The 15,100-nt window shown below is 41.2% G+C and overlaps 1 protein-coding gene across 1 annotated transcript in view; it reads right to left on the bottom strand.

The window, feature by feature from the left end:
* LOC308091878 (collagen and calcium-binding EGF domain-containing protein 1-like) overlaps positions 1-4,041 on the bottom strand; it is a 78,250-nt gene extending 74,209 nt beyond the window's left edge. The window contains exon 1 of the mRNA XM_080437622.1: positions 3,672-4,041. Within this exon, the coding sequence (XP_080293748.1) occupies positions 3,672-3,799 (128 nt within the window). The 5' untranslated portion in view covers positions 3,800-4,041. The remainder of the gene's footprint in view (positions 1-3,671) is intronic.
* Between the last annotated feature and the right edge of the window lie 11,059 nt (positions 4,042-15,100).

Genomic DNA, 15,100 nt, shown 5'->3' with positions numbered 1-15,100 from the left:
GATATCTTTTAACTTTCAAAATCTAATGATTATATTGCCTACACTTCACTAGTACCAACAACCTGTAGTCTTGTGATAGAAAAGCACAACTTAATGATCAGTTGGCAGTTGCCTGTGTGCAATTCAATGTATTCCGAAATTCCCATTCCCAATGATCACAGGCGGAAAGCGCCATCTAACGTCCTGGATGTTAGGTTGTTGACATAATCATGTGTTGAGGAAAGATTTTCCAGTAATGACCAGATTAGCCACTTCACCACCCGCCCACAAACACACAAGCAATGACAGTGATCAGTGAGCAAATCCTTTATCTTGCCGTTGTACAATATCTATGTCGCACTAAATAAGTTATTTTCAGGCAATTATATTAGACTTTTAGAAAAATTCAGATGTCCGGACCTCTAAATGCAATACTGCTGAGCAAATTTTGTTTACGGAATGCTGTACCTACAAACATCTCTAGATTGTGACCTTGACATTTGACCGTTTTGATCTCTTCAGGGCAGCCTACTGACCATTCCCACCAAATTTCAATCCATCCATCCGTTCTCAATCTTGACCTTCTTTTGTGACTGTGACCCTTGACCTTTTCCACCCAAAAAGTAATGACCTCTTCAGGACAGCCTACTGATCATGCCCTCTAAGTTGCATACAAATCTTCCCTACAGTTCTCAGGTTCTCTTGCTAACAAGCAAGCAAACAAACAAACAATCTGACAGGAATGATTACTATAAACTGCCATGCATTCATGCAGATAAATAAATAAATTAACCACATGAAGCCTGGCCTGTTATTTTATTCTGGGGCAAACATTCGGCGAAAATTGCAGATCTACAATCTTGCGACGCGTTGTGAGCTTAGACGGGATGTTTTCTGCAAAGTGATTTGGTGTTTAGTTAGTGTCAACTAAGTGTATTGTTTATAAGATGATAATTAGTATACATTCAGATCCAAGTCTTTCATCCCTCAAACACTGATTGTCAGGCCAACACTTAAAACCTTTTGGTAGCAGGAAAATGAAACAAGGCCTCCCCCTGTCAACGATGCATCTTCAGCATGAAGCAAACCTGGAACAGTTCCATGCATCTCATATCTCTATAAGACACAGCTTTGATTAGGGATATCCCGACCCGGTGGCTCCGTTTTCGAAGCTGCTGGCCATGTGCTCACAATGTCATGTATTAACCCATTAAGAACTGAGGCCGATTCTACAAATGTCTTCTAAATCCTAAAACCTATGTTGCTATATCAGTGATGCACAAACGTTTCCATTTCAAGGACCCCTGAAAGGAGATGTATTTGGCCACGGACCCCCATCTCAAAATATTTTGTTCCAGGGAACCCCAGAAGCAAATATTTGAGTTAATATGTTTGCTTTAAATTAGATTTTCCAAAAATTGCATCCCTACAAGCTCAGCCATTAGCTTGTAGGTCTGCTAGAAATAGTGCTAGAAATAGTGCTAGAAATAGTGCTAGAAATAGTGCCCTATTTTTGAATAGCCAAAGTATAAAATAATAGAAAGTGGTTCAAATCTAAAATGACACAGATGCTTTCCCGGGTTTCATGGGTTAAAATGTTATTTCTTTTGACACATGTCATCCATCCTCTCTCTTCCCTTCCCCACTCTTCCCATTTGTCTGTCAATCTCCAGTGTGTACCAGTCCCATAAAAGAGAAATCTCATGTAAATATATTTCAAACAAATGTCTTTGATTGTCAAGACTGGAAGCGGTTAGTTGACATCAGTCAAAAAGTTTAAAAGGAAAAAGGAATGCACAGACAGAGCCCACTAAGCCTGATTTCATCAATGTCAACTCAATTCCACAGGGAGTCCGGTGTTTTTTAGCCATGCATGCAAAATCAGGATTTGCTCATGCTTTCTCTAAACTCAAAAACAAAAATCTATTTTGACATAATATTCAGAAATGTATCTGTCTAATCAGGTTGGTCTTTGGTCACAGTAGCAGTTCCCCATCCTAGTAAAACTCAGTGTGGGGAGGAAGACATTCAATATAGTTTGAAAGCATAATGGATTTAACTTTGTCATGAACTAATGCTGGCATGCTTAGACTTGTCAGAAAGTACAATAAGGGAGGGATCCCTTATTGACTAGGATTAGTCTATTGGCAAACAACTGAAAAATGACACTATATCAACCCATGTTATTTTTATCGTTGAAACAACAATAATTAAATTCATGTTAGTTGCTGTTTTTATTGTACCGCAGCAATTCAGTTAGACAAAGTAATTTGTAAACTATTAGGCTATTGTTTTGACCTATTTTCTTCCTTTGGACTGGGATAAATTGCTTCTCGCAGGCTCTGGAGGAGAAAAAGCTGGGGGTTCCCCCTTAACTGGTCACCCAATTCGAGCTACAGTATACAGTATGCTGCTGTCAGTGGTGGAAAAGTACTCAAATTTTTTACTTGAGTAAAAGTATCAATACTGTAATGTAGAAATACTCTGTAGTAGTAGTAAAAGTCTGGAATTCAATGTGTTGCATGCTGACCATTGTGAGCTTGTAGCGGCTATTTTCAAATAGCCAAAGTATATATAGGGCTGAAATGTTTAATGTATGTTTTGTAATAATAATCTAAATCTACAAAGTAACTAGTAAGTAAAGTCTTCAAGTAATTGTGTAGTGGAGTAAAAGGTACAATATTTGCCTCTGAGATGTAGTGGAGTAGAAGTAAAATTATTGAAAATTGGAAGTACTCCAGGAAAGTAAAAGTACCTCAAAATTGTACTTAAGTACAGTACTTGAGTACATGTACTGTACTTAGTTACTTTACACCACTGGCTGGTGTCACCAACTGAAACCTGCTCTTTATGATTGCACTTGTTCTATGGCTGTTTGAGTCACATAATTCTAGCCTGCTCTTCACATTATTGAGAGCATGTGCTCCTCTCCTCACCTCACCTGCACCTTAATAATAACATCTGTCATGTTTTGTCTGTGCGCAAATAACATTACCTTCCTGCACCGAGACCAATTACAACCATTTGTCGTTTGTGTATAGCTATCATTACCTTGAAAACCACATTAGATCAGTAGTCCTGACAACCATGTCATTTAAAAATGATAATAGGGGGCTAGTAATAAAATGTTCTTATAAACAACATAATGACGTATTTACACTTAGCTTTATAGATTAATGGCATAGCACTACAAATAGCCCCATATATTATAGGAAACTCAATTCAAGTCTAACTTTATTTCTATATGTAATTTGTCACATATTCTTGTGATGCAAGCCTGCCACAGTAGGCTATAGCAAAGAAAACATATCACATACTAAATATTCATTCATAAATAGGCTCAGTGGTTCTCAAACCTTTACATTTCAAGGTCTCCCCTTAACTCTGACAGTGTACAAACGGGTCCATTTGGTTCCATGTGTACACTGTCAGGGTTACAGACTTGTAAGGGTCAATTTAGAACCCCCTAAAGGAACCCAGAAAGTCCCTAGAATCCACTGCTCTATCTGTTCTTGTTAAGTAGCCTATTAGTGTCACTCTAGTTAACTTGAAGAGGTGTCCAGTCCAACAGTGGTCCTTAATAGAGCTATAAGTAGTATTAATGTCACTCCTAACTTACCCAGAAGAGGTGTCCAGTCCAACAGTGGTCCTTAATAGAGCTATACGTATTATTAATGTCACTCCTAACTTACCCAGAAGAGGTGTCCAGTCCAACAGTGGTCCTGATAGAGCTGCCACTGCAGGCTCCCCAGAGGAACAGGACGCACAGAGCGCACAGCGAGAAGAGCGCGCGGCGGCGGAGCAGCAGCAGCTGACCCATGATGTCCCTCTTGACCCCCCCCTGGCTCTGGAGTGACAGATGACCCTGTTTATTCACTGATGTCTCCTCACAAAGACACTAAAACGTCCCTAAAACACAACTCCTGTCAGTCAGTGCACGTGTGCAGAATCTGCAGATCTATGTGTGAAGTCAGCATCAGATAATAGCAGGCAGCCCAGGGAGGTTAATCACTGGAGAGAGAGAGAGAGAGAGAGAGAGAGAGAGAGAGAGAGAGAGAGAGAGAGAGAGATGATGGAGTTAACAGTCCAGTGGCGCACTGCACCGCTGTGCGTCTGTTGGAGAGCTGCTGCCGCTGCTGTTGCTGCTGCGTCCTGACTGCTGCGCACTGAACCAGACCCCCTGGAGCAGCTGTTACGTCGGCATTGGTGACCTGTTGAATGTTGTGTCTCCAGAGGTCGCTTGCTGCCACCGAGCGCTGCTGCGTTTATTGCTTTGATTGATTGATTGAATACTTTATTTAGAAGTTTGCAGGGGGAAAAAGCACATGGAAGTACTGTTCAAAATACAAGGTCAACTAAATGGGATTGAAAAGCCCCCAAAAGCCACCGGCTTGTTTAGGCTACTCAATTCATGGAGACACTAAATGACAGACACATTTTGTTTCATGATGAGCTATCAATGGGGGGGAAAAGCCTGGAGATAGTTGGTAGTTGGTAGCCTATTTGGTTGTTTATTAAGTCCCATTGAATATATCTCAGTCAGGTAAACTGATAAGCCTAGAAATGTTATCATCATAGGATAGGTTATGAAGTTAATGTTGAGGAAAGATTTCATTTAATAACGACAGGCAATTATAAAAGCACTTTTTGTTTTTTACCTGACTCGGACACTAGACTTTCTTGTGACTTGGCATTCTTTCAACTGCACAGTCACACATAGCATGTTAAAGCATGCATGCGCTGTCTAATTTCCCAACCGGCGATTCCACATAATTCGACAAGTCACCAATTTCGGTGTAACAGGTGACGGGTTTATAGCCATGTCTTTCTGGCTAATCCCCGGTGGAATTACATTCCTGCTCTTAAGAACAGACTTCACAAAGAGCAAAGAAACTCCACATAGTAAGCCTGACCACGGTGTCCAGAGAGTTCCATCTTTCATATTATTATCTGTTCCTTTGAAAACTTATAAGTGGTGGGAAAAGTTGGCTACTCTTATCAATATAGCCATGGTTCACATGATGCTCGTCTGTCATGGTATGACAGTCATGTTTAAGTTTCAGGGCTAGCTATCAATACTGCAATGTAGAAATACTCTGTCACAAGTAAAAGTTCGGAATTTAAAATAAACTTCAATAAAAGTAGGAAAAGTATTGGCATCAAAATGTACTTAAAGTAGGCTACCAAAAGTAGAAAGTAACTCATAATGCAGAATGTCAAGTTTTCAAAATAAAATGTATAAAAAATCTTTTGAAAATAGCAGATCTACAAGCTAAGCTCACAATGCATTGCATCACAACATTGTGAGCTTGTAGATCGGCTATTTTCAAATGGCCGAAAACCGAAATGTATATAGGGCTGAAGTGGTTAATGTACATGTTTTGTAATAATAATCAAAATCTACAAAGTAACTTGTAACTAAAGTTTTCAAATAATTGTAGTGGAGTAAAAGTATAATATGTGCCTCTGGGATGTAGTGGAGTAGAAGTAAAAAATATTGAAAATTGGAAATACTCCAGTAAAGTGAAAATACCTCAACATTTAAGTACAGTACTTGAGTAAATGTAGGCTACTTAGTTACTTTACACCACTGAAACTTAGGCCTACTAGACTATTAAAGTTGTTTGACTTTGGAGCACGATCGAGGACATTTCTGGGGTCAAAGGGAAATAATGTAGTTTCAGCTTGTATAAATATATAGAGGTCAGCTTTTAGGGAATCATTATTCTTTCATTAATAGCCTGTTTCTGTAATTTGGCCTAATGTCTGACAGTTGGTTTTCTGTGGGACACTCATAGGCTTAATTGGCCAATTTATTATTTGATTAAAGCCATATCCTATTGGGGATTTACCTATAGGCTATTACTTATAACCATATTATGATGACTTGCAGTAGATATTATCCACATGCAGATAAACATTTTTAAATAGGCTAACTATAGGAATAAAGCGTCTGTTTAGCTATATCATAAACCTATCAAGAAATTGCATAGATACATGATTTCCCTTAGAAAATACTATCTTGTTTCAGATTTCATTTTTAAATCTCTGACTCCTTGACAGTCAGTCAAGTTCAGTGAGATTTGACAGCTCTTAGTTGCAGGCTGCAGCAATGTCATTTTTCAAATTTCAAATTTTAATAGTGACTGTTTTTATTATTTATTATTTTATAGACAAAGTTGTATCCCTCTGAGAGAGAAAGAGGAAAACTCCTCTGGTGTGACAGATTTGACCAGCAACCAACAGACTGGCAATCAGCTTATGGTAAGTACAGGGCTGCAACAGCTCATCGAACTAATCGATTTAATTGATTATATATATATTTTTAAATAATTAAAATTGTATTGCATTAACTACTAGATTTACATATTTTTTTAACTATGCTTTTTGATTATTAGATTAACCGATAAGGTACCCTACAGGACAGAATAATTGCTAAAGAAAATAATCGATATGTGCAGCTCTAGTGGTAACAATGCTCTGTTCGGTTGTCTCTTCCCTCCGTTTATTCCCTGTGGTGGTTTTTTTGGCCAGCGTTCAATAGCAACAGCTGGTTTTATTCACCACAAATGAAACACGCTGCGTACGTAGGACATCTACACACATGCAATACACACACACGCACATGCACATGCACGCACACGCACACGCACGCACGCACGCACACACACGCACGCACGCACACACACACACACACACACACACACACACACACACGTGTGTGTGCACACACTACAGAGAACATGGTGAATTAAACCGCTTCCTCAGGCTCCTTTAGTTACATCCCCTCCAGAATCAAATAATTCATAAGATATATAAAGAAACATTATTAAAGAACCACAAAGAGAGGCAGTTGTTGAGATGGCAGACTCTGGTTCGTTACTACGACCACACAACCCATGGCTTCTCCCGTTCCCACGGAGTTGAGCCTCCTCTGTTGGTTTTAGTTTGGTTGAGTTTTTTTTTCTTCGTATTTGGTGTTTGTCTATCTGCATACAGAAAAACCAGCAGAAATGTGTTTTTCATTGAGGGCTGGAGCCTATTGTCATTCTTGGGATGAAACTGCCCCAATCCTTAAACACATAAAGACAAAACCGTTTATAGTGTATCCCCAAAAATTCCCAACAAAAATTACGGGATTGTGAAACTGTTGCACAAAACGTCATTGGGTTACTGACTCACTACAATCAGCTGCTGTGGGTTTAGTGATATTGTTTAGTTTTTTTCTAGATATATTTAAGTATTTTTCTGCCTTTATTTATAGAGTATTAGTGAAGATGGACAGGAAACAGGGAGAGAGAGATGGGGAGAGACATGCAGTAAAGATCGTCGGGAACGGGACTCGAACCCGCAACGCACTGTCAGGCTATACTACAGCCTAGGTGCCCGGACAGCAAGGCCAGCAGTCCGGGCGTAGTGATATTGTTTGACAAAGTCCACTTGAAATAGCTGATTTGGGGCTGGTTTGCCAGCGGCCAATCAGTGTCTTGTTCCAGCCAGGCAACATGCGAAAAAAACACTTAAACTTCCACTTTCTCCTGAATCAAGCAAATCAATCAAGCAAACAAACAAACAAACAAACAATCAACACAAGTTTATAAACGATTGTGACCACCTGTCTATCTCAGCATATGGTCCTTACAGTCCACTATGCAGTTCTCATATTCCACTGGTCAATGCTGAGGGCATAATTGCACTCACAATTTCCCGGTGCATTCATTTATACTGTTCAGTGTTCAGTGTTTAGACGTTTAAGCTGGTAATCTGATCCAGAAAGACTTCAGCGAGCAGCCAGTGGTTCAGAGTCCTGTTTGAGAACACTTTGACAGGGTGGACACAGTCTATTGGCCGGGATTGACCTGTGACCTTCTTGCCCCCTGCTTCCCTCCCACATTGCTCTTTATAATGCCTCAAAACGTTCCCAAAGTGTCATCATCCATACAAGAAAGACAGCCTTCATCACTGTGCCCATTATGTGCTGTGAAGACAAACAGCTTCCACAGCCCCGCTGTATGTGTGTCGACTCATTAACTTTTGATTTATTCTTATTTACTGCATCCCATTAGCACTACTATAGAAACAATCCTATCTGAAAACTATTAGATGAAATGCAGGCGCAGCCGTGCAGAGATGTCTTCCTTCTGGATTTGCGGCTGTGTTTCCAAGTCTGTCGTTATTGTAGCTCTGTTACTTGGAAACCGCGATTCTTTTTTTTTAATGGCCGCGGCTTGACTCTAGTTGTGGCAGTAAACACCTGACTGTTCCAGCTAAATAGCCCAGAGGTCATTCGTCAGTGTCACAATCTGCTCAGAGCGGAACCCATCTCTCCAACTATTTCAGGCTACGTTGCACAACTCAAGTATTTTAGAGTTGTTTAATGATTACTGGGGGAAGAAGCTCCACGATTGACTCTTGAATGACCTCGAATGTTGTTCATATTTTTCTATTCTGGTCATCTGTTAAACTTCTGATAATAGAATGATCAGACAGAAAGTAACTAAGTACATTTACTCTAAGTACATTTAAGTTTTGTACTTAAGTACAATTTTGAGGTATTTGTATTTTACTTGAGTATTTCCAATTTCCAATACTTTTACTTCTACTCCACGACATCTCAGAGGCAAATATTGTACTTTTACTCCACTACAAATATTTGAAAATTTTAGTTACTAGTTACTTTGTAGATTTTGATTAAAAAAAATACATTAACCACTTCAGCCCTATATGCATTTTGGCCATTTCAATAGATTTTTATACATTTGAAATCTTGTGAAATGGGATATTCTGCATAATGAGCAAGTAGATTTGAATTCCGGACTTTTACTTGTAACAGAGAGTGTTTCTACATTGCAGTATTGATACTTTTACTTAAGTAAAACATGTGAATACTTTTTCCCTCCACTGCATGTAACAGAGGCACAGGGTTCTGTGTCCATCCGAGCTCTTTCTCTTACCAGCCTACCGATTTTCCCTTCTAAAGTGTTTCTTTATTGGGCCCCATTGTTACATTTAAGTATAGGAGGTGAGGTCAGAGTATCACACAGTACATGGTATTTATTCCACCATCTCAAACCAGCACAGACCTGGGGCCTTGCAGCACTTCGACAAGGCACAGACTCTTAAAATACAGGCCTATCACCTCTAATCGTTTTGTGAAATTCAAACTGGGGACATTTCTGTTTGGTTTCTAGGTATAATGATCTCCAGAGATGTGCTGTGGGCAGTGTAACTCATTTCACTGTTCCTTTTGTCACAGTAAAATCCTGAGTGTTCATGTAATTTAACTCTGACAGTGTACAAATGGACCACCAATGGTCCATTTGTACACTGTAAAATCCTACAGCTGCTCAGCTCATGGCTCCCAGATGGAGGCACCCTTGAACACTCTATGTTCAGTTATGGAACATGTTGTAAAGAACACAAAAATGACACTTGCAACAAGTAGAAGTCAGTTTTATTTATACAAGATGTTCAGGCCGCTACAACCTTCAAATCTAGTCCTATATTGTGCTGATCAGAGCAATGTTATGGCCATTGAAATATTAAACATTGCTGTAACACTGCTTTATAGCGCCCCATATGTGTGCAATTTAGTTTTTTTTCGGTGTGGCTATTCTGATGGCAAACCCCTGAACAGTGTTTGTGCCAAGTTTGGTGCGGATCAGAGCAATGGTGCGCCTGTGGCCCCCGAGGGCCCCTAACATGGCCCCTGGTGTGACTATTGTCATGGCAGACGCCTGAACAGTGTTTGTGCCAAGTTTGGTGCGAATCAGAGCAACATTGAGCCTCGCAAGTCTCGACGTTACGTTTGTGATGTCCTCGGTCCACGTCACGGTCTACCCACCCTCTAAGCAATTTCAATTCAGGACAGCACTAAATCACATACTCATGACAGATCTATCTATCTATCTATCTATCTATCTATCTATCTATCTATCTATCTATCTATCTATCTATCTATCTATCTATCTATCTATCTATCTATCTATCTTACCTCTATCTAACCACCTTCCTTAATTCTTACGTAAGTCATTGGAGTGCCATATCTGTCACCTATACACAGTGAAATGATCGCGGTTAATTTATCCATTTGTAACTCATAATGAACAAATGCAACCAAATGGACCCACAGGGATCCATTTCCCCCTTTTCATGTTCCATGTGATCTTTCGTCATGTCAGAGACTGTTCAGGCTTCGGGGAGGCTTTTTGAAGTGCAGAGAGTTGCTTTGCTCGTACGTTACAGGTGCACCCAGCAGTCAGCAGCTGAGAACACACAGACGTTTGATACAAGTCAGACCGTAACACCAGGAGGCCCTGGCCCTGGACAGCACTCTGCTCTGGGCTGTAGTGTAATTTATGCTACGATACGACGACAGCATCACAGGCTGAAAACAGGCATGTGACACCGTCGTACTCTGAGGTACATGTATATAACTCAGGCTTAAAAGAAAGTGGAGCGTGATGGATGTCTCAGTGTGGACCAGAAGCTGAGGTGATAAGGTACACCAGGATTAGACTGATGAGGCTGGTGACAGAAATACAGCCAGACTCATCAGTCAGTCGGACTGATTGGGTTACATTAGGAGACTACCTTTCCTGCTCAATTCTTTTTCGGTTTTTCAAATTGTTTTCTGGTGTATTTAATATTATATTTAATGAATCATTACTCTGTGTACTGCTTATGATTATATTTCTACTCATTAAAAACTGTAATGAAATGAGAGTCTGTCTATGCCTATGAATGTCGTTTTATGTCATTCATCAAACTTTAGCAGTTTGCAGGGGTGACCAGATACCCTGCAGTGATATTGTGACACATCCCCCCAGTGTGTGTGCGTGCATGTGTGGACACATGTGTGATGCGTATGTTTGTGTGCACGATCCTGTGTGCGTGCGTGTGTGTGTGCGTGTGTGTGTGTGTGTGTGTGCGTGTGTGTGTGTGTGTGTGTGTGTGTGTGTGTGTGTGTGTGTGTGTGTGTGTGTGTGTGTGTGTGTGTGTGTGTGTGTGTGTGTGTGTGTGTGTGTGTGTGTGTGTGTGTGTGTGTGTGTGTGTGTGTGTGTGTGTGTGTGTGAGCGTGCATGCATGCATGTGTGTGTGTGTGTGCAGTCACCAGGCATTAATGGGGCCCAAGACTATGTGAGGAATGTCACTTCACTATGGCTATGACCTGCTGGGACAGAGAGATTACGAGACAGCGTGGGAGAGAGAGACATCCAGAGAGAGAGAGAGAGAGAAAGAGAGATAGAGAAAGAGAAAGAGAGTAAGGCGGGGGGTACATCAAGAAAGTGAGAGAGGTCCAGAGAGAGAGAGAGAGAGAGAGAGAGAGAGAGAGAGAGAGAGAGAGAGAGAGAGAGAGAGAGAGAGAGAGAGAGATGGAAGGAGGTCGGGAGGGAGGTCGGGAGGGAGGGAGGGAGATAGAGAAAGAGATCTGGACAGAGGGGGACATCCACATAGAGACAGAGTGGAGAAAGGGAGATGGAAGAGAGAGAGAGAGAGAGAGAGAGAGAGAGAGAGAGAAAAACAGAAGTTCAATATCTCAGGTCTGCCCTGGAAATGAACATTTAACCCATGCTAAGGACCTGATTCAAGTCATCCTTGCACGATTAATTAGGATGAGCCCTTGTGTGTGTGCGCATGCGCATGCACGGGCGTGTGCATGTGCGCGTGCGTGTGCATGTGCGTGTGTGTGTCCTAGGGTACAATGAGTTCACAAGTTTTGTTAAGGGTGGCTGCCGTGGGAATCAAGCCCTGATCACTTTAATGCTGCACAGGGGGAACTGCAACCACCGCATGCTATTCCTCCAGACGACTAATTTACACCCCTGACAACTTAAGAACGTAGGGGGGGAAAAACTCGCAGATGAACGTCCCTGGTGGAATCGTGAATTAACCAGTCGTGAAAAGATAATGTGGAACGTTCGTCATGAATCAAGCTGTGTGCCTGCCCCGGCTGCACCATACCTAGCACAGCTGTGTGGCTTGATGTGGCTTGATTTGTATGTCATTGCATGCCGGTGTAGCTCGCCAAATATAGCCGATCTACTAGCTCACAAAGGGTCACGGTACGACGCATTGTGAGCTTGTAAATCGTCTGTTTTTGTTGCACGACACCTGCCCGCAACAAAGTATAAATGATCAGGTTTAAAACGTTCCTACTCGCAGTAAGTCACATAGAGGTGGTGAGAAGGAGGAGGAGGAGGAGGAGGAGGAGGAGAAGGTGGGGGGATTGAAGTGGGGGAACACACACAAAGGAGGAGACGGGGGTTATTCATCAACACCCACTTGTGTTGATGATATATGAGGCCCGACACACAGACAAAGGGCTTATGGGTATGATTATGGCTTTCATAATAGGCTACAACAATGGTTACCAACACGTGTGCTGACTTCCTTCAGTTCCTTCATTAAAAAGTTTACAAAGTATTAAAGCCAGGTGATAAAAAAAAACACTTTTTATGCAGACAAATAATACAGTAAGTATTAAGTAAATAATACATACAGTAAAGAGAGCTTTTAAAAAGATGTGGAATAAAAGTATACATTTCCCCCAAAACAATTATTATCTGATAGATCTGCTACTACTGTTCTAAATACTAAGAGTTTTCTGAAAAACTTACTTAATATATATAGCTCAAATCTAAAATGACACAGATGCTTTCCCGTTTTAATGTAACTTAACGTAATGTAATGTAATGCAATGTAATGTAAGTAACGGTGGTACTCTGAGAATTAAGGAGCCTTATGCAGCAAGTGCTATGATGTGGAGTGTAGTGTGACATCTAGTAGGTCTATAGCAGACCAGAACTACTCATTTCTGTGACAGCACTTGGATAATCTATCCCGAGGCATGCAGGCCCTTAACTCCTCATCATCACTTCAAAATATTAATCAACTTGTGTCCCCTATGGGGTTTGCCTTTTAATGCACTAGTCACTTGAGTTTTATTTATTTTCTCGGGGGATATTTTAAATATGTTTTTTATACAGTTGCAAATTTGCGTTGTATTGTTTTGTCTCCCAAGCTCACGCCAAACAAAATTCCAATCAATGCTTTCACTGAAATAACTATGTATTACAGTAAAAAGAGGAAATCACTAACTGCCTCCACCCAGTGTTTGTCATACTGTAGCAATCCATAAACCAGAACCAAAATGTGTTTTCTGGGAATTGTCATGTCTGCGCCTCTTTGGCTTGTAAACAATTGACTGTGTAAAGAGAAAAAAAAGGGAAACATTTGAAGTCCCTAATCGAACTCGGAGGTGACATTGTCCCAAAGGGACGACAGCGGAGAAGACAAGACAGTTAAGCCTGGGGCATGGGGAGGGCTTCAGTCTGCTGTTTGGGATAGCAGTGGTTTCACTTGCTGGCTGGAGGCCAAGGTCTGCTCTGTGTCCATGCAGCAGCAGTCTACCCCGGGCTAATCGCTCCGCTGTAATTAAATGGAAAGGAGCACTTCCTCCTTGTAAGGAACCCTCAGCTAATCAGATAGGCTGGGTAATTAACGATGACAGGCCATCCTTCATCGGTACCCCACATAGAGCCGCAATCTGTCTTAAAGTTGCTCTCTTACACTGCTTATGAGAAGTTGCATATGAATGGTTACGGCCTCGGGGCCACTGCACTGAAAGCTAAATAATATTGGTACAATCAAATGTAATGTGTAGAGTAGTGTAGTCTGCTGTTCATTGAATAGTTTGCACTGTTATGTTGCAATTCTACAGTATGTGAGATCACGTACTGCAATATGTACAATTGCAGTTTTATTATTATCTTCGCCAGGCCAGGAAGTGGATATTATGTTTTCGCCCCATGTGTTTGTACGTACGTACGTGTGTGTGTGTTTGTACGTGCGTGCGTGCGTGCGTGCGTGCGTGCGTGCGTGCGTGCGTGCGTGTGTGCGTGTGTGTGTGTGTGTGTGTATAGTATGTGTGTGTGTGTGTCAGGGCCGGATCTAGGCATGGGCAAGGGGGGGCAATGCCCCCCCCAAATGCCCTGACTGCCCCCCCCAAAGAAATCTAAAAAAATCTATATATATATATATATATATATTATTTTTTTGGGGTGGGGGGGCTTGTGAAAGTTACATTTATGTCATGATATGAAATGTGAGCTTACCATAATCAAAATAATCCTTAATCATATTCCATCATGTATCATTGCACAATTCAAATAATCCTCTGCCCTGATTTTCCACACACACAGTCACACACACACATGCAGTACTACTCCTAAACATTAGGAAGCAGTATTACACAAACAGCCGGAAAAAAAAAAAAATTCGCCGCCGCGCTTCGCACGCCGCCGAGGAAGCCGCCCCCCCAAGCATTTCCTAATGCCCCCCCAATTAATAATTTCTGTATCCGGCCCTGGTGTGTGTGTGTGTGTGTGTGTGTGTGTGTGTGTGCAGCTAATCTTGAAAACCACTGGACCGATCTGCGTTATGGGTATATGTCTTGAACTGTAGGTCGTACGATCAAATCTTTCGCATCATGATGCAACTCACATATATCCCACATCCTAAGTAGATTTTCCACCATTTTGTTATGCTATACTACTACAGATTTTGTCCTGTGACTATGACCGTCAAACAGGGTTTTGAAATTCCCTGCCTGTAATTGGCTTCAATTAGTGGGAAGGGTAAAAAAATAAAAAGTTTCCCCATTGCATAATCTGTTGTGACACTGATGAATCACCTTAGTGTTATTTCAGTGTTCGTGTTCTCTCACCCTTGGTTCATCTCACTATATCTCTCACATTTCTTCCGTAAATCTTTTTCTTACATAGCATTTTTATTATCTTTATAAACCTTGTTTTCCCATCTGTGGGTAAAATAATCCTGTAGGACAGACTCCCTAGCTAGCCCAGTCATCTTTAATTTACTAGTTTCATGGTGGGGTACACTGTTTCTGCAACCAGATCTGTAAGCGCAGATCTACAGTATTCATGATGTCCTTATTTTGAATCTGCCTCATGACCTGTGTCACAAGTCATCTCCCTCCTCTGCATCCTCTCTTTCCTGTCTCTCTCTCTAAGGATCTGTCTGATAGAAATTAAATATATCTCATGACATCCATCAAAAACAGTCTATTGGGTGGCAGGGGGGACTAAAGAGACCATTA

Source organism: Gymnoscopelus braueri (assembly GCF_963280865.1).
Source record: "Gymnoscopelus braueri genome assembly, chromosome: 1".
Classification (NCBI taxonomy): domain Eukaryota; kingdom Metazoa; phylum Chordata; class Actinopteri; order Myctophiformes; family Myctophidae; genus Gymnoscopelus; species Gymnoscopelus braueri.
This window is presented reverse-complemented; position numbering and strand designations above follow the sequence as displayed.